Source organism: Varroa jacobsoni, unplaced genomic scaffold, assembly GCF_002532875.2.
Source record: "Varroa jacobsoni isolate VJ856 unplaced genomic scaffold, vjacob_1.0 contig01340, whole genome shotgun sequence".
Taxonomy (NCBI): domain Eukaryota; kingdom Metazoa; phylum Arthropoda; class Arachnida; order Mesostigmata; family Varroidae; genus Varroa; species Varroa jacobsoni.
The window spans coordinates 26,521-48,837 of NW_019214623.1; the positions used below are offsets into that span (position 1 = coordinate 26,521).

Genomic DNA, 22,317 nt, shown 5'->3' on the forward strand with positions numbered 1-22,317 from the left:
ATAATTAAAGCACTGCTAAGAACAGTGGTGGCTGAAAAGCGCACCGTTATTGGTCGGAATGTTCGAGGCTCTTCATTTCTGGGAGATCAATTCCACATCGGGCTAAACTTTTCAACGTCCACTTTCAAGGCACAAGCCTAATAAAAACATCCACAGAAAGCTTCGCGGTGCATTTATTAGTCTTCAAGTTCTAAAAGAACCTGAGCCTTCCTTCCAGACGGTCACAAAATAGCTACTAAAATTTGCTACACCTAAAAGCGTTTAAAGAATAGGGAAGAGATACGGACTCGCTATGAGTGATGATCGAGAGTTCTTAGGATTCCTGGGTATTTGTAATCGCTACCAACAAATGATAACACAAATTCATATGTGAGCCACAAACAAAAATGGTATCGACGAACTGCAAAGAGCAGCTCCGAATGACAACGATAAAACAGACGTTGACATTGGTCTTGGGAGTGTCAAAGCGCGCAGTCATGTATTTCGGGTTTGCAAACAAGGCGAAAAGGTTCCAACCCTCTCTGCTACGTACTTACTTCACTCGCTAAGCTGGCGAATCATTTCGTAATAATTTTAAAGGTTGGTTCGGAATAAAATATAATAGAGGAATAGCAAATTAATGGTGGGTAGTGCTCTTGGCAGAATTAAGTCTTCTGAGCCTTGCCGAGCCCCACACTCGGCCCAGATAAGGTTTGGTAGTGGTGCTCGGTTGTGTGTCAATAATACTACCCACTCTTAAAAAAAAATGAGGCGAGTAGTGGCATCATCCGAAGAAGCCACTTCAGCACTATAAGATTTATTATTATAATATTTAGCACAATAATGCGAATTTTTTTTTGTAATTATGGTGCAGTTGTCACGCCAAGGTTAGTTTTCGTCGTTAAGCGATAACTTTGAAACTAATGCGGTCAATAGCGCTGTTTCCTGGTGCTTACTGGTGGATGCCACTTATAAAAATGAATGATTCCAAAGCCGTCGTTTAGTCGCTAATTTTTAGTATCAGTCATCATGGTATTTGGAAAAGTGAAATCAAAATTCTTGAAGCTGGTGTCGCAAACGTGCAATCTGCTTCGTGATACAAGTGCAACTGCATGAACAGCAAACAATAAAATGCTGTAGGTTGTATAAACTAGAGCTCGAGCTCTCTATATTTGTATATATTTATACGTATAATTCAAAACTAGTGTGTGTTAAGTCGCAGGAGGTCGTAAGAATAGAAAGTATAAATAATATATTTCAATGGAGGGTACTACCCCTACTGAAGTTGTCATAAATGTACATAGTGTTAACCTTTAAATATTAATTTGCGTATGAATCAAATAATGTTTAAGTCATCTAGGATCAAGAGGTCTCAAATTAAAAAAATTCTAGAAAAGTAGAAATAATAAACCATTGTGAAATAATTTATCACGAACATCAGAAATGATTGTGTTAGCTGAAATACTATTCAATGCTTCAGCAATGTTTGTTTTTGAACGATTTGTGAATAAAAATTTATAGTATCCGTTTGTGACCTTCGGCAGCTAACGACAGAGCTACGAAATGCAGTGAATAAAATCACATAAAATATGCCTTATCGGGATAAAAGCTTGTAAGTTTACTGTTCTATGGAAGCTGCGACAAATAGGAAATACTTGTGCTTGCAAACTCATTTCGGTTCATAAATGCTCTTAGTCGAATAGATATTGATACAGGAGATATTACTCATTTAAGGGTTAACGAATGCCCTTAGTCGAATGGATATTTGATAAAGGAGGTATTCTCTAGATTTTGCATACTTAGCTTTCTAATCTATCTAAGTTTGGCAATCTAAGTTAAACGCCCATTGCCATAGGGCTCGTCTTCAATCACTATATTTTACACAGAACCCTTGAGTGTTCTGTATGATCGCAAACTCAATTAAAAATCGGGACGATAAAAATGTATGGTCTGTTAAGTTCTTGATACAGTTCTTGATACAATTTTCAATGCACAATCTTAACTTATTCTGTTATTAATTGATGCACAGCTATAAATAGGTTATGTTTGAGTGAAAGAAGTTTGTAAGACAGTCATAAAAAAGGTGACTGCTTTGTGCTTTGATATTGTAATGACTACGCATCTACCAATTAAAGAACTTGAACGCGATTTATTGTGTCAACAACGCGGTTTTCTCTGTAGTTCATAGACTCCGATTGAGTATCACACCGATGCGCTTAGGTGTACGGGTTAAAACCACAAACTTCATCAAATTGCTAGGGAAAAGAAAACAGGAAATAAGTAAGTTATTCACTTTTTTTTTTGCTTTATCTTATCGTTGTACCGCCATGTTTTTGGTTCAACACGAAGACAAAAAATAACTGGACTGAAACTGCTGTTTATTCACCTGTAAAATGGAATGCTTGGTAATTTGAGTCGCGACTATTTTTGATCTTTTTGTTCCCAATATTGATGCAATAACACCCTCAAGCTTATATTTGATTAGTCAACCAAAACTACGTCCGACTAGATTATTAACGATCTTATAAATCGTTATTTTTTTGTGATAATTCCTACTACCAAGTAGCAGCCATAGCTTAGACATAACATAATAGCTGGTCTGCTTACTCGCTCATACTCAGTCAAGCCTAATAGGGCGGGCCTTCGTGACATCACATCAACGTACATCACATCAAATTAATAACCGTCAAATACGTTTTCCACACCTTCCACATAGTCAACATTATGTATCTTTTAACCCCTAAAATTATCCAACACAAATATCATGTAATTATGTACTTAATTTGAAACTTCTAAGTTGAAACACTTGAGACAACTATTCCGGCTGCTAACACTACGTCATCTAACTTTAGTGCTCTAGTACTTTGTCGTCTACTAGCTAGACATAGCTGACATAAGTTACCTTATACTTGTTGCTGTCGTTATATCTGGAACTACAAATTAGCAGGTTACGCAATTTTTTAATTTTGCAATTCCTCGCTGTGTCGGACTTGCTTGTTTTTGCCTTAGACAAAAGAGAGTTTATCGCCCAATTTTCGATGCATAACTTCATGCATTCGATAACAACTCGTAGCTATCTAATCAATCGACACACTTTAGTGAGCTTTAACGTCGGCGAAGTCAATGACTATTTTGAAGTAGACATAGGGATAGTATTCGGAAGGCCCCATGTTAAAACCGGGTATCTCTTCCACGGGCCCTACTGCAGCACTGTTATCCAAATGGCTGTACAACTGGTTCAGCACGTCTCTCAGCCTGCGCATACAACGCTTTTGAGGATGAAGCAGCATACCCTGCAATAAAAATAAAGTTGAAACGAGATTAGTAATAAATAAATTATTAAGTAATAGATGAAAATAAGATTACATATGCAAACGTACTGTAAAGTTCCCATGTAGTTTATGTACATAATTGTACTGTAAAAATCTCCGAAGTTCTAAGCCCTATAAGAAGAAATAGTTAACCCTGCAGACCACAAATATTATCTCCCTATATATTTGATTTTATATAATAATATATTTAAAAATATATAATATAATATTTGTATGCGTAAATAATAGCAAATTAAATGTGAATATACCATAAATAAAATAACTACTTATTTTCCGTGAAGTCAATATGGATTGATAAATCGAATCATGCCATCGAGTCAGAGCCCTTTCGGAAAGTATATGAAGGTGATTAGTTTACCTGGAAATTAACCGGTAGTCCATAGCGAAGTACCGACTCGACAAAGAGACGCAGTGCCTTAGTGTGAATCCAAGCGATAAAAGCCTCACTGAAGTTGTTCTTTAACCAGCGAATGAGTAGCGCAAGCTGGCGTTTCTTTTCTGTTTCCATTCGACCACGCTCATCTTTGCCTGATTGAATGCTTTGTTCGTTATATTCGAAATCACGAACAATGAATTTGTTTGCTCGAGCCTGAGTCTTAAACTCATCGACAACTTTGCGGAAAAGTGTTACGGTGAATAATCCGTGATCTTGGTCTTCGTGTACAAGCTGTGTAGTTCTTGGGACGACCATAGTTGTCAGCGTTGCATAGTTCTCCATCCATGCCTTAAACAACGCTTTGGGGACAACGACAAGGAGCGTTACCAGATACTCGGAACCAAGCACAAAATGCTCCTTTCGTACGAGATCTCCCAGATTGCGCACAAGTAAGGACCCTGTTTGCTTGCGCTCGTACGACTGAATATTGGATTTTAGCGTGTCGTATCCTGACGAGCGTGTCTTGAGCTCACTGTCGATCATCCCCAACTGCTTGTTAATCATTTGGGTTAGCGCGGGCAGCGGCTGATGCTTTGGATATTTTGCCACGTCCCAGCTGAACCGTTTGACGTAAAGCACCAAATCCGTTCCGTTCGCCTAGATCGGTATTCCGATCGTAGAGATTGCGCAACAGCAAACACGAAAATTCATAAAGTGAGGCTTGTCTGAACAGCACCTAACTGATGGAATAAATGGAGGTCTAAATCTTGTGAAACGAATAATAAATTGTAGTAATGGGCTGAAAACATTGTTTTATAGAACAATATTTATGCTACGCAAGGCAATATTCTCTTGGTGTCCATCGAGCTTAATGACACGTATGGAAGTAATAGCTAAATATTTTGGATATTTTGTATTTATGACAAACCAGGTTTTTCACTCTACTATATTAAAACATTCCAACTGGTTAAGGATCTGAGAACAATCGAAACAATTTTTTACCTTGAGATTTTCGCTGAATTTATCTCTCTGATCCTCGAACACATCTGCAAGGTAATTTGCAATCTTACGAGTAACTTGCTCTGTAAACTGGTCCACACGCTGCAGTTCATCAGATAGCGAAACTAGTTGATCCAGAGTTCCCACCTTTGAAAAAGTAAACAATATGAAACGAATGGTTGTTATACGTGAACGAAACAAGCTTCTGTGAAAAGAACCTCGTCTTATTTTTCATTCAGATCGCATAGAATGTTTACATCAGAAATGCTTGACATGCATATATCTGAACCGTGCTCGAAATACGAAAGCGATATAGCCTTTAAACCAAATAACCATCGAGTAAATTAACATTAGTATTACAGAGCCAATAACAAGCAATGCCCAAAGTGTGGTCTATTTATTGATACTTTATTGGCCATTTTTGGAGTTAAATAGATATCAAGGGTGCGAATAATTATGATTGAATTACAGTTAACAGAATTGAAATTAATGAGCCCTTTTCTAACGTTGCAAATATTATAATTTTTTTAATTACCATTTAGCTGACTTAGCATATGAACAACCTTTAAATTGCTGACAGGGCTGATATTGCACATTCATTTTCATTATTAGACACCCTAGGTATACTAATTGTATTTAGTTGCCCACCGTATTAATATACAAATTAAAGCTCGCATTTCTAATGAAGCAGAAAATTGCACTGAACAAATCATACTTCTTGAAACAATATTACACAGTTGTTCCAAATTCATGCAAGCTTTGAACCTACGGTTAATATGTTTACTAAGGTCAGGCCGGGTGAATACTGATTTTTTTTCGTTCTATTCGAGTTACCTTAAGATCAGGCAGATTGAATTTGTAGTTTGTTGCAAGCTGTTCTCGACCTATTGCTTCATTTAGTTTTTCCCATGTGTGCTGACATGTTTGCTCCCCTGGAGCCGATATCAACCAGAATTCGGTCATCGTAGTCGCAGGAATAGCCTGTGAAAACAAAACTACTCATAGCAGCTGCTAAGTTGAAAAGTACGCCCTGTAACATGTAATTTTCTGAAAAATTCCATGTCCTCCAATAATAGACCATTAATTTTATAATTAACAGTTTCGTTAACCTGGCTAAAATGTCTACGATATACACACTTCGCTCCTAATAATCCTTCTCCATAAGCACATTCAGCCTTGTCAATGCTCTTCTTGAACTATTTGCTTGACTTAAAATGGCGAAACCTCGACACTACTTAGTGCTGCGCGAATTTCATTGGCGGATGAGAATGCACGTAAAAACGCTGGTGAAAATACGCCGATATTTCATGCACTAAATACAGTCACGTACGTAAGTACGTAAAAATAGCTTGCATATACAACATGCATAAGGAAATGAATTAATCATTGAAAACATAGTTGAGTAATGTCCTGTGTACTTTCTTTTCTTCGCCGACGTTCTGAAGCACATTTGTGAAGGTGAGGCGAAGTAATCAGCCAACGATATTCGGACATTCAACATATATTGATTATAAATCTTGACGTTAAGTTTCCTTATGCAGCTCCGAAAAAACCTAAAAAAGCATTGCCTCTGCTCGACATTATTTGTCACAAAATACGGTCATATTTTCTTATAGCAAAAAATATATCTCAATCCATCAAAGTACTAAACGTGCTTAGTGAATGAACTGTAATGAAAAATAGAGTCGCCAGGTTCCTTCGAGTCTAATAGCTTCACAGTTGAATATCCTTTGTGGCAGAAGCTTCATTGTCACCTGCCATTAATACTTATAGTACAGTCAGTAAAACTTTAGGACGAACTCTAATTTGCCTACCATGAGGCCCATTTTTAGTAATTTTGATACAAATAGTATCTCATAATTTGTGAAATAGCCGATGCTTCATAATACAGTCGCCAGGTTCCTTCTACCATCTATGTCTAAATGTTAAAATGTTAAGTGTTAAATGCTAAATGTCTTTTGTGGCAGAGGCCTCATTGTCATCTACCATTAATAGTTACAGTGCAATCAGTAGAATTTGAGGAGGAAATCTTATTTACGTACCATGAAGCCTATTTCCAGTACTTTTGATACAAACAGTTCTCATAATTTGTCGCACTGCTTCTTCAAATAGTTTGCTTCATAATATTTTATCGACGATAAAGCATTGTCTATTACACAAATTATAGAAACTATTATTACTTAGAGAATTACTTTAATTACAAAGAATAGATACATGTCTTTCCATAGATATAATATTAATTTACAATATTCACGATTGGACTGGCGCAATTTTGACTTCAAGAATAACATCACGTGCTAAAATCACACTCTAGAATTTTGGATTTCAATCCTACGTAGCCAGATTATCACGGTGCCTTACTTTTTCAGCTGATATGCTTCCTATTAGGGTAATTTTTTTATCATGAAGGAGATTACTCCACTGCTCCGACACCGCCACACAGCCAGAACATGTGACGGGGTGTACTGACGACATAAGGTCAGTACACAGTATTCCTTAGGCCAACACAAGTTACTCTCGTAAATCAGCCGTCGTAATAATAGTACCCTATGACTATGTTACCGATCAAGCTAATGCCCATCCCGAGAAGTTTCCTCTCAAAGCTCGACGAATTTCATTCGTTGTCATGATAATACTGCTGACCCAAAGTATGGAGACGATCCACAAAGGTTCATGATCGAGTAACTGTCTGTCTGACTACATAGTATGGCTAATGACGGATCACAAAACACACATAGTATAGCACTGATTATGAACACTCCACAGCCTGTAACATACTATTAATGCATAACAAAGCTGAACCAACGACGAAGCTCTCAACTCTTTTATAAAACAGCAATAACCAGTGAACTTACTCTGTCAATCAAATAGACACTCGATGACTTTTGTGGTTGCAGCTCGAATCGCGGAGCACTTGGAATGTTGAATTGAGTTCACGGTCTTACTGTGCTTCCACTTCTTCGATTTGCAGCGAGTCCCGTGACCAGAGCATTCGCGCTCATGATTTCTGCCTATCTGTCGATTGTTGCCGTGTTGTCCAGGGGGCGCAGTAAGCGCTACCACTACATTTCTTAGTAAATATAGTATATATGAAAATACATTTATTGTTATATTTTATTTACAATTAACTAGAACTTGGTGAGCTTTTTATGTATATGGTAAAACTAACAAGACTTCTTTCGTGAATCTATATTGGTTGTATAGCTGTTATGTGCTGTTTCTTATGAAGTGGATATTTCGAACTCATTACATCGTCTGCTTCAAAGCGTATAAATAAGTTCCTTGCAACCGGATGAACATCGGTATAGATGTCTACAGAAAGTTTTTGCATTAATAATATTTCATTATTTTAAGAAATTTTAAATTTGGTTGTCATATCATAACTTGTAAGTAGCACATTGCATGTACTACCTAAGGAAATTGCTCGAGCCTTGCAACTAACTTGTGCCCATTGACGGAGCAGGTTTGAGATACGGGATATTTAGCCAGAAGCTTAGCTAATTCAATCGGTTCTTAGAAATTTCAGCGTAGCGCTTATTTTAGTGGCAGGTTCTGCTAGTATCTGCGACAGGTATTGATGTAGGTAAGTCGCAAGACTTTAATGACAATGAATCTTGCATATGTACTGAAATTGCTTTTTTCGAAGGGGTTACAAGCGTGATCAAGCACAAGTCTTTTATTGATCCAACTAATCTCATTATTCAAATACGTAATCTTTAGAATGTATCTGCTTCTATGTTACAAATTTCCCGTCACGTCTATGCTGTAAAGAACCTAAAGTAAATTAAGTGATTTTTTATTTTTTTTTACGAATTTATGAATCTGGTACCCTGTTTGGCATGTTACTTATTACTCGTTCTCAAGCATCTCAAGCCCAAGTATGACGTATATAATGTATGCGATTTTATTTTATGTTTTGCATAATGCCCGACTGTTTTGAAAGATGGATAGTTCGTATAGTTCATAAGAAAAACAAATGTAATAAAGGGTGACGCCATTTACCATCTACCGCTAAATACAATACACTACCCTTTGCCATTGACTCCCATTTCATCCGTTACAAATAATGTTTATCGTTAGTGCCACAAATGCCTGAATGCAGTTTGAATATATTATATTTTAGCTATATTGTTTATCGGTATGGAAAAATGTGTATAGCTGTCTAGTGTGCATGATGCCATTAACAATTAGGTACTGTGGCTTTCATGAACAAGAAGAGACTATTTTTTCTCACACTTTCTTTACGCATATAGAAGTGTTGCTCAAAGAAATGCCGCGGCTGGCTGTTCTTATGAAACTATATATTGAGATTTTCAGCGAGTATTCTTATTAAATTTTGTTTCCGCGCTGGCTATTATCTGCATTTGAGTTATACTATTGATCCAGCCAGGTGTGCTACAGTTGTTACAAATATTACTTTAGGAGCTGACTATGAAGGCAAATGGTATTATAATTAATTCGATTAAAACTTTTACCCGAGGTGACACCGACAGTTTGCTTAGATACTAGTAAAGATGTTTTGAAGCACTGGTGTTCGTTGTAAGCCAGTAATGACGTAATCCAATTTTGAATAAGTAGATGAATCAATTAAGATTTTTTTACCAATTTTTTAAAGTTGTAATTAAATGTAGCCTAGCACAGGACACCCGTACGCAGCAGTCTGGTGCCAAATAAACCGCGGTAAATCAGTCAGAGGTTTGACATAGGTGTAATTTAATTAGATCATGTTGAATAACACATCCGAGTGCCATACGTTAGCTTAACGGGATCGTAAACTGTTTTTGTAGCGCGGCGTTATGTAAGCAAGCGCGTAGCGCATCTTATAGCATAAAATTGTACGGTAGTTGAAATTAAATAACGCGCCGCTAGACAATAAAATTTAGCTGACAAAGATTTAAATCTCTAGAAACTTGCGGATGGAACCCGGTGAAGCTTACTTCAAGAGAAATAAATCTAGAAGTAAGTATGTATTAGTTTCGAAAGTCCTCATTCAGTGGTCAAATTTTCGCTTAGAGGCTACAGCACTGTGGAAATCCATCGAAGATTGGTGAAAAGATTTAGCGAGGCCTTAAGCGAATTCACAGTACGTGAGTGGTGCAAATATTTTATGAAAGGATATTGGAGTTTTGTAGGATAGTGGGTAGTGACCAGACATCGGCATCCAAACGAAAACGCACTGTCGCAATCAGCGAGGTTTTATAAAAGCAGAGTTTGGAGTTTGATGGCTCAGTCTGCTAAAACTAGCGTTGTACATATAACGTATCTCGAAATTATAACGCAGGTGCTGAAAATTCGGAATAAATAAAAAATGGATCCTCCGTGAATTGATCCCAGTAAAATGCGTGTAATGTATTTCACGTGCAATATACAGAACTTGACTTAAAAGAAGATCCGTCTGCGGTATATGATTGCCGTAGACGAAGTCTTGGAGGACGCGTGGTTCAATCTGCATCAGTCGGAGGAGGATCAAGCGAAAGAATCGCGTCGCTATAGAGAAAGCGTGTGGTGGCAGTTGAATAGGTTCGGACGTAAGGTGAAGCGGTACTTGCAATAGACATCGGGGGCATGTGCTACGTATGAGAAAACGAATGCGAAGTATGTAGCTATCCAGAAGCTACCGGAACGTCATAGCAAGGATGTTAGAGGCAAAGAAATACTAATAACACATTAAAAAGCATCCCTTTAGCTTAACTGCTTCAAAAATTATTCGATTTTGAAGCTTACCGGATTTGCTTGTGATAGTTAATACTAAATTTTGCTAGTACCGTGTTTTTATAAGATACATATGTTGTTTTCTATTGTAGTACCAAGTAGTTAAGGAGCACGAAAAAATAGTGATTAGTGAGATTAGTGTCATTAGCGAAACATAGCTAATGTATGATAAGTGCATTTGGATTTCATAGAACTTGTTTCTATTTCAGTTTAATTTACTGATAGATAAACTTAAGTATAAGTACTCTATTTTATAGAGGACGATGTTTCTTGTGACGTTCTTATGATAATTATTAGTAAATGTACTCATTTTTTCATTCCTCTTATTAATTATGGGCATAAACATGTGCCAGCTGTAATATAGTTTTATTAATTAACGGTATACGCCATATAGTCATTACAATCATGCTGTCTGAGTATCGGTTTTACGAGTATTTTAAATTGCAAGATTAGAAGTTTATTTGTCTACGCCTGTCTTAGACAAAACGGGATTTACATTACCTGCGGTATTCATGTTCGGTGCTTAAGGTGTCACTGTTTAAGCCGTCTAGACTTTTCGTCATATTTTCATACTTTTTCCTACAAACTTGTTTGGCACCTGGCTTCGGCTGACCTAAAAACTATTAGAACATCTTTGATTTGGTCAATGAAATTCATATACCTCGACGAATATACAATAATTAAACTTCGTATTCTCAATTCCCGTATAGCGGCATTTTACTGTAGGTTATGATTTCGACTTGTGCGAAATACTTAGAACTTTTTTCGGTACTTGTAATTTCTGGTTTCTAGGTGCACATTTGTTCTTGTAGTAGTATCACACATACTATAACTGGGATGGAAAATTGGTCAAATTTACATGATCGTCAACAAAAGTTTGACATAATCATTTGCTATGATTATGTCAAACTTTTGTCAAAAAGCGCATGGTTAGAGATCTGGCGAGTAGTATACAGAGCAACATCGTGAATCTCACACCTTGGAGGGTACTCGACCTAGACATACTTTAAATTATGATGGAAATGGTTTTTCTCTTTTTGATGGTGTATTTGCACGATTCACTACCAAGAAAAAATAAATGTTCATCCGTTAGATATTTGTTCAGTATTATAGCATGTTCTTTGCTTTAGAATTTTTGACATATATAAAGGTTTATCTGAGCGAATCTCATGTTGCCAAAATAATAGTTATTTGATTTCAAATATAATTAGATGGTTCTGACGAATCGTTGTTGAGGCATTATGTGCACTTGATATAAAAGACGCGTCAAGAATAATATACTTCACAACTATATTTGAACAATGTTGTTGTTGCGGAGGTATCGCCATTATGATTTTCCCTATTGTTATATTTGTCGGTATGCACATTGAATTTGTTCTTTGCGCACTGTTTATTTCAAGGTGAAGTCGGTATATGAAATATCCGTTGACACAGAGAAGTGCTGCAGATCCCGTAAGTGTATGCTTAATGCTAATTGACTTTTTGAAAAATACTAGCTAGGATATTTCTATTAGACCTACGCGTTCGAGTCTCACACATGCATAGTTAATACTGTTTGATTTTAAAGCTAGCTTTACCTAACCAAGTACCTTTTAGGTAAAATAGATCTAAACTATGCAAAAACATTCAACCGAAGGAGATGGCAGCCACGAATCGTCGCCTGGAAGCAGACCAGGCTCGTTCCTACCAGTTGGAGATGTTCGAGTTCGCCAAGAAACACAACACCATTGTAGTCTTAGGCACCGGAACGGGAAAAACGTTCATCTCTGTGCTGCTTATCAAGCACTTCGAACATCAGGTACATTATCAAGAACTAGCTCTGTTTCGAAAGTATCGTATCTTCATTCTTTGTTGACAATAAACGTATGTTTAGTTTTATTCATCTAACTAGTTTCACTCCTTATAATGGACTTAACTGAGCATTCTCAGGTACAGGTTTAAGCCTGTAGCGATATAAAAAGCATTTGTGGTTTAATGGTTATACTCTGGGTTTTCGGATCAGATATTTGTGATAATGCTTGTAAGAAATCCCCTGCTTGTAGAGAACTTTTGCTCTGAGTGGCAGACAGGGAAGGTAATAGATAAGAGATAAGGAAGATACTTGTTCTGCTAGGATACTAACCGTAAAGCGCTGTCACGGTGTCGATATTTTTCGTCCTTTACCATTGGCAGATACGCGCATTGTGGTATGAAGTTAGTTTAAGGGACTTGATACAAAGTTAGCGTCAGATCTCGAAAAAAATGTAAACATTTTGGTAAATATTGTTTAGCCAATATAAACAAGGCAAGTGATAGGAAAAGAGCAATCAAATATCGTGCACTCTGAAGCAAGAGGCGTACTCCCGTCCTTGTAGGATGTAACTCAATTATAGATCTAGGACAACCACGAGCATCGTTATGTACTGACTACATTTTGAAGCATCAACTCCTTCCCTAATAGTTAATGACATAATTTTTTACGATGAAGCTCGTTTTTAGCTGAATGGTTATGTAATTAAGTAAACATAAATAAATCCGAGGCTCAGAGTACTCTAATAGTGCGTGTCAAGCTACGATTTCACAGAATATAACTCAAAAACAGATCCACGACCATCACGAGCTAGTAAGGTTTGAAAGCATAAGCCGTTTCCTTACGACTTGCTTAACGCCATAATTTATCTGATGAAGCTCGTTTTTAGCTCAGTGGCTATGTAAAGAAACAAAGTTAGGGATAAATGAAAATATAGGGTTCAGGGCACCTCAGTGTGTGTCAAGTAATGACTTCACTAACAAATAAGCCACTGTGTGCTGCGGTTTGTAGGGCAAAGGTGTTATTTGATTTTTCCTCTTTGAATCAGGTAATGAAGTAGCAAAAGTAAATGGCGACATCTACCGTGACATGTAACGAACTTTTTAAATAAGAAATACTGAGTTTCGACAGTTTAGATATGCGATGATAACCGAATGACAGTTGTCCAAATTTTCCATGTAACAAATAGGAAAGTTTCGGTGTGCACGTAATTTTTGAACGCTTACATGTCTGTTAATCTTTCGAGAGCGACAAATTATGGGTTGAAATCGCGCCACAGCAGCGCCGCAGTAACTTTTTTACGAAACAGGAGCCCGTTGACGAGTACCTACCTGGAAGCATCTACTTATGCGTCAAATATGGAAATGATCTCGTTCAGACAATGGCCCGCCTATTGCATTCTCCTTATATGGTCACCTTACTGTTAAGACCATGGTCGCCCAGCGCTGTCTTTAAAGTCTTAATCTGTTGTTTAGGTTTCAAGTAGTTAAAAAAGATTAGTTTCGCAGGCAATATAACTTGCTGTTAAACTTCCCATTAAGGATTTCAGCCTTGCAGCAGCTTGGCCAGCTGTTGCGACAGAAATAACTTGGAATTAACTAAAAATATATATATATATATATATATATATATATATATAATCTAATCAGTTGTAAACTACTGCAACATCACACATGCATTTAAAAATATATGTGTAATAGTTTCTTATAAGTGTATCAAGAATAATTTTTAAGCTACTTTGATTAATTTTGTAATCTTTTAAATACAAAAAATTATCGTCATAAAAATCTTCCTCAGATTTGTTAAAAGCTCTTAGAACGCAGCAACGTAAACGTCAGTTTCGTAAGGAAAAGTTTAAGTTTTGAATCTCGGTGGGAGATTTGTACAAAGCAAATACACTAGGTCAGAGTTTATTTTTGCTCTCTACGCGTTTCTTTCCGCCATGGTGGATTTGTCGTTTTGTTTTGGAAAGTTAGACTATCTCCAAGTAGCAAAAATTGAACATGTACCTGCTTGCCCGCATGAAACAACCTGCCGAAGTTTGTTCCAACTTAAGTGCTACATCCTATATATATACGACAGACAAATGTAAAAAGCTAAACGATGTATGGGAAAAAAATAAATTTGATGCTAAAAATATGAAGTTTCCTTATGAACCCTAATAGAAAAATATAAAACTTAGAAACATTTAAGCGCTGAAACTACTCAATCTTTCTACATGATGCGCAAAATAATATTGAAAAAAAAATAAATCGGTGTTTGTAATTTCTAGCTTAAACTCGAGTCTCGTTATTTTTCATAAGAAATAATTTTTTGCAAAATATCTATCTCCTGACAGTACTTGGTTGTATACTTGATGTTTGCATAGGACTTTGAAAGTCATGTTCAGTACCATTCTGAGATACCAACGGGGACAAAAGTATTTGACTTTGGTAAGTGGAATGAAACAATCACTACGGGTTTAGAAGAAACTGGAAAAATAATATTGTTAGATATGGTCAAAATCGTGTGTGTTAAACTAAGGATAGGACAAAAATGTACATAGGTGAATGTCTAGTAGCAACAGTTATCATGACTGAGACTCCAGAGAAAAAAAAAATAAAAGACTCGATTCTTTTTACAACCACGGCTTTCCTCACATTCCCTTACATTCGGAAGCGAGTATTCACAGACCTAACGGGGACACGTTTGGGACAAAAATAGATAGCATGGGAAACCCAGTCTAACCATAGGCGGAGTTGGACCTGCCAAGAGCAACCTGTAAAGCGGCAGCACTGAGCCATACAAAGAATCCAATACGTATTTTGCGAAATACTAGTGGGTGGCTAATATCGTAGCTTGTACAAAGATCTATAACCAAGCTAGAAAAAGAAGCACAAGCACCGCAAATGACTGGCCACAACCTCCATCGAAGAGGGAAAGAAACAAAATGTAAGAAATAGAAAAACCGTTGTAAAGAAGCGCAACACTCCATCAAAGAGCTTATCAGGGAACCAACGCGTCAAATGGTCCCTTACTTGAGTAAATAGTTCAACAAGGATTATGGCGTTGCTATCTACTACCTAACACTAATCCTTACTAAGTATGGAAGTTTCCGAAAAGAATTACATCTGAGTAAAAAGACTACTCGTAGATGTGAGCGAAAACGGGGCCTATATGGGAGCAAACGATATGACCGAAAAAAAAAGATAGAGAAAACCGAGTTTGAAAAGGAATAGAAGTGGGGGTCTGAGAGGCCGATTGGTCCAGCGGAAAAAACTACTACTAACGGTGTTAGAATGATCGAACTCGATAAGCATTAACAGGTGTCGATGGTTACACTTTTATTCTACCAATATACAGTGGTAGCAAAAAAGAGGTATATAAGGATGTAACCAATCCTTTCGGATAAGTACTTCTGCGTAAGGCATGCAGGCAGTGTGTAAAGAGTCTTACAAGCGTCTTTAAAAAATAGTACAGATATGATTATCATTAGTTGTAGTAGCACAACTGTTTCGTCATAGCGAGAAATGAATATGTACTTGAACCTTGATGTTCATACTCCTTAATAATTCGTTTTATGCTTTGTGCGGTTTTCTACCGCATGAGTCTATTAAAGAGAGCCACTACGTGGCAATGTTATTAGTTAATATTCATCGTTTAACTTAATTATTCTGCACCTATAATAGAGAATAATACATTTTAGCAACTGAATGGTATTGTAACCGCCAATGTGATTCTAACGGTTATGCTGTTGGCTAGAAATAAAAATTGCGCATAATTAATTTTTCAGGTGGCAGGTAAATGGTCGGCTGGACCTGAAAATCTTGGCAGCAAACGTACGATCTTTTTGGCTCCCACCGTCCCTTTAGTGGAACAGCAGGCCTCTGTTCTTAAACAACATCTCTCAGTTGAAGTCGGCCACTTTGTAGGCGCTATGCAGGTAAATTGAAATCTAATGAAGTTAACTAGTTTCTCGAAAATGAAAGACCAAGCTACATGGACTTTTTACTTTTTTATGTTTTTTTTTTTAATGTCTATTAAACATTTGTGCCGCCTTTGGAGACGCAGCTCTACCGATCAGTTAATAAGATCTCGGTTCAAGAAATTTCGTGCATTCAAAAATGCTTCCTGTTCGAGGCTACCTTTTTGTTTTATTAAGCAACGACGAGATAGATTTAGTGGTCAAAGGTGAGCTTTTGATTGCCGCTACCGTTTTGAGTCAGGAACTGGGTGTATGAAATTCTACATTGAGAACTGCTTTGCATTAATAGAAAAAGTACACAAAGTGTAAATGTGGGTGTAATTCAATCGGGTGATCAATTGTTTTTCGTTGCTTCAGAGCGAATTCAATATAATTTTTGGGTCAGATTGCTACAAGCGATGAGCATTGGTTTTACGACAATCAAGTGAGGCAACCCTGTAGAGAAACAAGAAACTTGCTCCGACACTTTCAAGATAAAAAAAAGCCATGAAAAAGCGTCATTTATGAGCATGGTGAAAGAAACAAAAGCGTCCTTTACTATGAATTTTTAAAAGCAACTGCAAGTTTGAAACTTAAAATGTAAACACGCCGCTTTCATGGGCTTGATGATACTACACGATCACTGTATTGGCGATAAACCAGTAAATTCAAACAACGAACGACGATCTTAAAAATTAAATTAAAAAGTACGTTATCAGGCATGTTAACACTTGCTATGCTATCGTTGGGTCGCGTTACCGGTACTTTACGTGAAAAGTGTAGCCAGCTTCTAAAATATTATTGTTGCATTGCAACTATTTCAAGGTAAAAAATCTGTACAGTGTAATCAGCAGCTCCATACGATATGAGAAAATGTAATCGTTTTCGCCAGATATATATATATCTATATATATATATATATATATATATATATATATATATATATATATATATAAATTCGACAACGTCGTAACAAAATCTGACTTTTAATTTGCATTAAAAAATGTTGTTGCCCTGGAAGGTATTGGTGAACGTAACGTTGGTTGGCCGTGAATGCTTTTAGAAAATCAGAAGATCAATTCTATTCAGTATTGCTTAATTGATTGTTGCAAGATTTATATGATTAACAAATTAAACATTCTTAATAAAGCTGAAATGTTTGAATAAAGTTTATTTGAATTGACTTGAAACATACATAATGTGTCTAGCATTTGTGATCAGTTTTGAAGTATTTTTGCTAAGGAGTATGAACAGTAATTTCTGTAAAATCCAAACTGCTATTGCTTGACTCACACGTTTTTATTTTAAACGATTTAGGTTGATCTTTGGTCATCAGAGGAGTGGAACAATAATTTCGAGAAATACGGAGTGCTCGTAATGACCCCAGGAGTGTTCAAAAACGTGTTACTTCATGGATTCATGTCGCTTGAAAGCGTAAATGTGCTTATTTTCGACGAATGCCATCGTGCTACCGGAGATGACCCGTATGTAGGGATAATGAAAATATACAAAGAGATACCTGCTGAGTCACGTCCTCTTATACTAGGTCTTACTGCTTCTGTCATCAATGCACAGGTAAATGTGTTGAGAAAGGTTATCTTCTCTTCTTTGAGGTAAATGTAAGTACTTCGTCAAATAATATATAATCTAAGGTCGGCTTCGTAGTTAGATTGTTAGCAAACATCACTAGACAGCACAGGGTGCAGTACTTTCGAGTTGTATCATACAATGGATTCTGCACGTTCCTTGATATATTATAGAAGAAAATGAAATCCTTTTTAATACTGTTTAAATCTGAAATTATTCCCAAATCGAGTGGGATTTCTTAAAGAAGAAATAGGAATATGTTGAAAACAATTTTACAAGTTTTAGTCACAGAGCTAAAACATGAGGACCAGCGTGATTTTCTAAACTGATAAAAGTATATATTTAACATTACCTGTGCCCCGTTGAAATAGTCCAATCCAAACATTTGTTTCCCATCTATCAAAGCGTCTTTTTAGATTCGAAGCCTAAGATGGGTCTTATTTTCTTCGGTAACTTTTCTAATAACTCATACTTCCTTCGAAGACTACTTTGAATATTGCGAAGAGGAACGTCACCTGGTACTTGACCGGTGAATAAAACCGTTGGGTTAAATAGAGATAGTAGCATTGGTGTGGAGGCTGGTGCATTAGCGTGATAAAGAGCCCATAAGGTGAACTCAACATTTAAAGTCGGGCCTGCAACTGTCTACGAAAACTCTGATGACCGTAAAGAATTATGACAAAAGTGCATTTAATATTAGAGTTGACGTAGGCTCCCTTGTTCTTATTTCTGGTTTTAAAGAAAATTCTTCGAACGTTGCAGAGATTCTTTCATTCCATGTAAGACACTCTAATAACCACGCAGTTGTATAAGATGCAAATTTCACTTATCATTCTCCATACTGTATCCCCTCATAGTGCGTACCCCAGGATATTTCACCGAGACGTGCCTTGAGAACTAATTGGATAAGTTAAACAAATTTAAATATTTCAACGAAATACATCTATTGAATAAAAATATATAGCTTTTTTCACGAAAAAACTACATATTACAGGTACGAGAAGGGATAAAAGTGTGCAAACTAATTCGTGAGCTCGAGGCTACTTTATTTGCTAGAGCCAAAACGGTCACTGGCACGGACGTATTTGGAACTAAACCACATGAAATTGTTGCAGTCTTTGAGAACCACAGTCCAGACAGCAATTTGCACGTCGATCAGGACTTGGTGAATTCAATGGAAGATTGCGCAGATTTCAAGGAATTCCGTAGAACGATAACCGGCTTGAATCAGCTCTATGAAGCTTGCGGCTCTTTTTGTACCAAACAGCTATTAAAATTTCGTGAGAAAGAATTGGAAAAGGCCTTAGTAGCACCCGATTGTCCGCCTGATTTCAAGACGCATGCCCCCACGAAGAAAAAAATCTTCCGCCAAATCTACAGCTTTTTGGGCAACGATGATCCGTTGGATTTGCCAGCAAAAATGAGACGGTTACTTGATATCTTGAGTGAATTTCGTGACCTTGACAATTCCGCAACTAGCAATGAAGCTAATGAAGGCGGGCCAGGGCCTTTGTGTGCAATTGTGTTTGTAAAAGAACGTATGACAGCATACGTGCTCTATCGATGGATGAATGAGCTCTCCAAAAACTCGTTATACAGTTTCATCAACAGTTCATTCATTGTTGGGCAAAACCAGAACCCATTTAAAAACGATGGCAACCACGAATCGTTCCAAATGAACGCAAAGGCACAACGCAAAGTAAGTTTGCTTTGTTGTTTAACTACGGTGTTTAAAATTTTCAAATTATGTACTACAGATTGAATGCTCACACCTACAGTTTATTGCAGGTAATGGCTGACTTTCGCGAGGGTATTTACAACCTGATATTCGCCACGTCAGTCATCGAGGAGGGCATGGACGTACCAGTGTGTAACCTCATAGTCCGGTTTGATTTGCCACCAGATGTCCGCTCATATACCCAGTCGAAGGGTCGCGCCCGTGCCAAGCCTTCACTGTACGTTGTACTCACAGACGAACGAAGCCAACGTAACACCGAGAACCTTATAAACAGTTTTCAGGAGACTGAGTTCCTGGTAATGCGAGCGTGTGAAAAACAGCGTCGTGCCCCTGATTTGCTCGAAAGTATTAAGGTGCTAGAAGATGATCCTGATCTACCAGATTACATTGTTGGCGCAGCTCGTATTTCAGCACAAAGTGCTGTAAGTTTGTTGTATCGGTATTGCCAAGGATTTGCATCAGAACCGTATGCCGACGTGCTTCCTAGCTTCACGTTTGAAGAGACAACTGATGGCTTCCTCTGTACTCTGATGTTGCCACTGATTTCACCACTTTGGCGAGAGCGTATTACAAATCCACAACCTTTTGAAAGTAAAAACAAAGCGCGCGTGTTTGTAGCCCTTGAAATGTGTCGACGTTTGCATAAAGCAGGCGAACTTACCGATCGCCTGCTTCCTCGTCCACGTATTGAAAGGTTGCATAGGTTAAAGCTTACTGCAAGCGATGAAAAGGCCCAGAAAGAGCTGCAAAAGGCGAGTGTTGGATACCAGGTTATTCGGAGCTATTTTCCGAACTAGGGAACTAAGTTTGAACTTATAATGATTTCAAAGTTAGTCAAATTTAAAGCCGTTTGTGATAAAAGAACTCTATTCGGTTTATATTAGATATTTTTCTTTTCATTGTTTATATTAAAGTACGCGCTTTAGGAGCCCTTCACAAGGGCTTGGCTTTGCAGGTATTAGATACTCTGGTGAATGGTATAGATTAACTTATGTCTCGTCCATGATGACAATGTGCTATGCTCCTATATTTCGTTGGCTATTGTTACGTAAATCGTTTCATATCACACCACACGTGGTTTCGTTTGTCCCGGGCGAATTTCGTGGAGAACGATATTTTTGTTTGCCAGTGTTTTCGTTATAACTTTATACCACGTGCTTGTAAGGATTTCATTTTGTTCGTATTGAGCTGACCGTGACCACAATAATACGTTCCTCTGGTTAAAAATCTGAAGTACAGTCGCCGTCAGTTTGGTCTTTCACCTTTGTAGCTTTGCTCTTAGCCAGTAATTGCGCCAGTAACGAACTGTTACTTTGCTGAAAGCCCTTGCCCAATGGTTTTACCACTTTTTAATGGGTTTCGTTAACCCTCTTAGCTCCAAGCAATAGGCGTTTAATTACCAAGACTGGATTACCACTGTCAAACTATATCTTTGCCTTTCAACTCATTATGCGACGTTCTCCATAGCCCCGAGTAAGCTATGTTTTTTCAGGCAAAGATATGTAGGAAGAACATTTTATTCAAAATTAGAGTTTCAAAAATAGAGTTTTATCAAGAAGACACATGTTGTTGGTTCAACTATTAGCACAAATCCATTTATTTTCCGGTTATTGAAACTTAATACAAAGAGGAAAAATAATTTTATTCGTGACATACACTAAAGGTGCTTCTAAAAGGTTAATATGTTTTTCATATAAATTGATGTAGTTTCTACGGCTGGTTGGTTTTTTAAAGTAAAAATTGTCAGCCATCCTATGTTTTACTTTGTTTCTTTAAGCTTTCTCTAAACTAACAATGAATGCTAAATAAACGTTTAGGTCCAGATTAAAACGGGAAGTAGTGCTCGTCGTTACGTGTTTCCCCGTGCACAGGCCTCAGCATTACACAACTTGGAAGAAGGTGTAGATGAGAAGCCTCCGGAATTGGACAAGTACCACCTTTACGCCATATGTACGCATGTCGTGAAGTGGGCATCGGACAAGCAAAACTGGAGGGGCGATATGACCTTGTTCGACCCCCAGCAACACCCTACATGGATGGGGCTTGTTCTCAGAGAGAAGCTGCCCGACAATCTTCCAAAATTCCCGATTTACACTCGATCTGGAGAAGAAGAGGTTCGTGATACTGATAACAACGTAGCTGAATACTTATAATTATATTAGGGGCTATATTAGTTGACGTTACTTAACTTTTTGCAGACTGTTCTACCTAATTATGCAACCAATTACGAAAGACGTTTATATTGGTTTGAAGCGTAACCGCTTGCCACTCACGTGTAGTAACTAGCAAAAAAGTGGTTTATTCCAATGCAGCGTTTACCCATGTGATATTATCGATGTAAAATGAAACAGTATAAACGCACAGTTCTGTCTCCTATTCTTTACACTAACTAACAAAATACATTATGGGATATAGATATGATAATACATTAGGAGACTGGACATTCACAGAGCTCGGGCGAAAATGAAAATTAGAGTATTTCGTGAGTTGGGTCAAAAAAACAATTTGTTATTTTGCCAGTGAATTCAACTCTTCCGATAAACAGGGAGAAACGTTGGCCTCCATTAAAGAACGAAGATATAAAAGGCGCTATGAGAACAGCGAAAATCAATATAGCATTCAGCAGATGTGTATAGGCGATTTTGTCCTGTCGATCAAGGCCTGCGCAATGCCTTTGCACCCAATGTACGCTATTTAGAAGCAGCCACAACGTCTTATCGCGTATGCTTTATAAAATTTTAGCATCATTTGCATCATAAGCTCTAATCCGTGCAGTAAGTGAAACACACATAACTGCAGTGGTGCACTTCACAGTCGGAATGCCCGGAAGTGGAATAACATTTTACAATAGTAAATCCAATC

The 22,317-nt window shown here is 37.4% G+C and overlaps 2 protein-coding genes across 5 annotated transcripts in view; one reads left to right on the top strand and one right to left on the bottom strand.

The window, feature by feature from the left end:
• Positions 1-2,108: 2,108 nt before the first annotated feature.
• Vha44 (V-type proton ATPase subunit Vha44) lies at positions 2,109-7,694 on the bottom strand. Of its 2 annotated transcripts, XR_002687249.2 has the most exons (6): positions 7,542-7,694; positions 5,521-5,667; positions 4,690-4,833; positions 3,670-4,344; positions 2,882-3,272; positions 2,109-2,234 (listed from the first exon to the last, which is right to left on the bottom strand). XR_002687249.2 is itself a non-coding variant. In XM_022853051.2 (5 exons), exons 2-5 carry the CDS (start codon positions 5,647-5,649, stop codon positions 3,075-3,077), a joined length of 1,146 nt encoding a protein of 381 aa, XP_022708786.1. In that variant the 5' UTR covers positions 5,650-5,667; positions 7,542-7,694; the 3' UTR covers positions 2,109-3,074. The 2 variants fall into 2 exon arrangements, 1 of the variants encoding a protein (XP_022708786.1); XM_022853051.2 differs by having other exon boundaries at positions 2,109-3,272.
• Positions 7,695-8,251: 557 nt separating this feature from the next.
• LOC111271970 (endoribonuclease Dicer-L) overlaps positions 8,252-22,317 on the top strand; it is a 28,787-nt gene continuing 14,721 nt past the window's right edge. Inside the window, exons 1-8 of one of the 3 annotated variants that reach the window (XM_022853055.2) lie at positions 8,252-8,269; positions 11,799-11,850; positions 12,035-12,196; positions 15,960-16,109; positions 17,448-17,705; positions 18,712-19,416; positions 19,506-20,207; positions 21,273-21,569. In XM_022853055.2, the coding sequence (XP_022708790.1) occupies positions 11,812-11,850; positions 12,035-12,196; positions 15,960-16,109; positions 17,448-17,705; positions 18,712-19,416; positions 19,506-20,207; positions 21,273-21,569 (2,313 nt within the window). In that variant the 5' untranslated portion in view covers positions 8,252-8,269; positions 11,799-11,811. Of the gene's footprint in view, positions 8,270-10,744; positions 11,851-11,994; positions 12,197-15,959; positions 16,110-17,447; positions 17,706-18,711; positions 19,417-19,505; positions 20,208-21,272; positions 21,570-22,317 lie in introns of those variants that run through there. The other 2 variants (XM_022853052.2, XM_022853056.2) reach the window with 2 other exon arrangements.

Bases quoted from the DNA above. Each gene is read 5' to 3' on its own strand.
- Vha44 (XM_022853051.2), bottom strand. From the start codon at position 5,649: ATGACCGAATTCTGGTTGATATCGGCTCCAGGGGAGCAAACATGTCAG. The intron at 4,345-4,689 runs GTAAAAAATTGT...ATACCGATCTAG, and splicing joins AATTCAGCGAAAATCTCAAG to GCGAACGGAACGGATTTGGT. The intron at 3,273-3,669 runs GTAAACTAATCA...TTTTTATTGCAG, and splicing joins GACTACCGGTTAATTTCCAG to GGTATGCTGCTTCATCCTCA.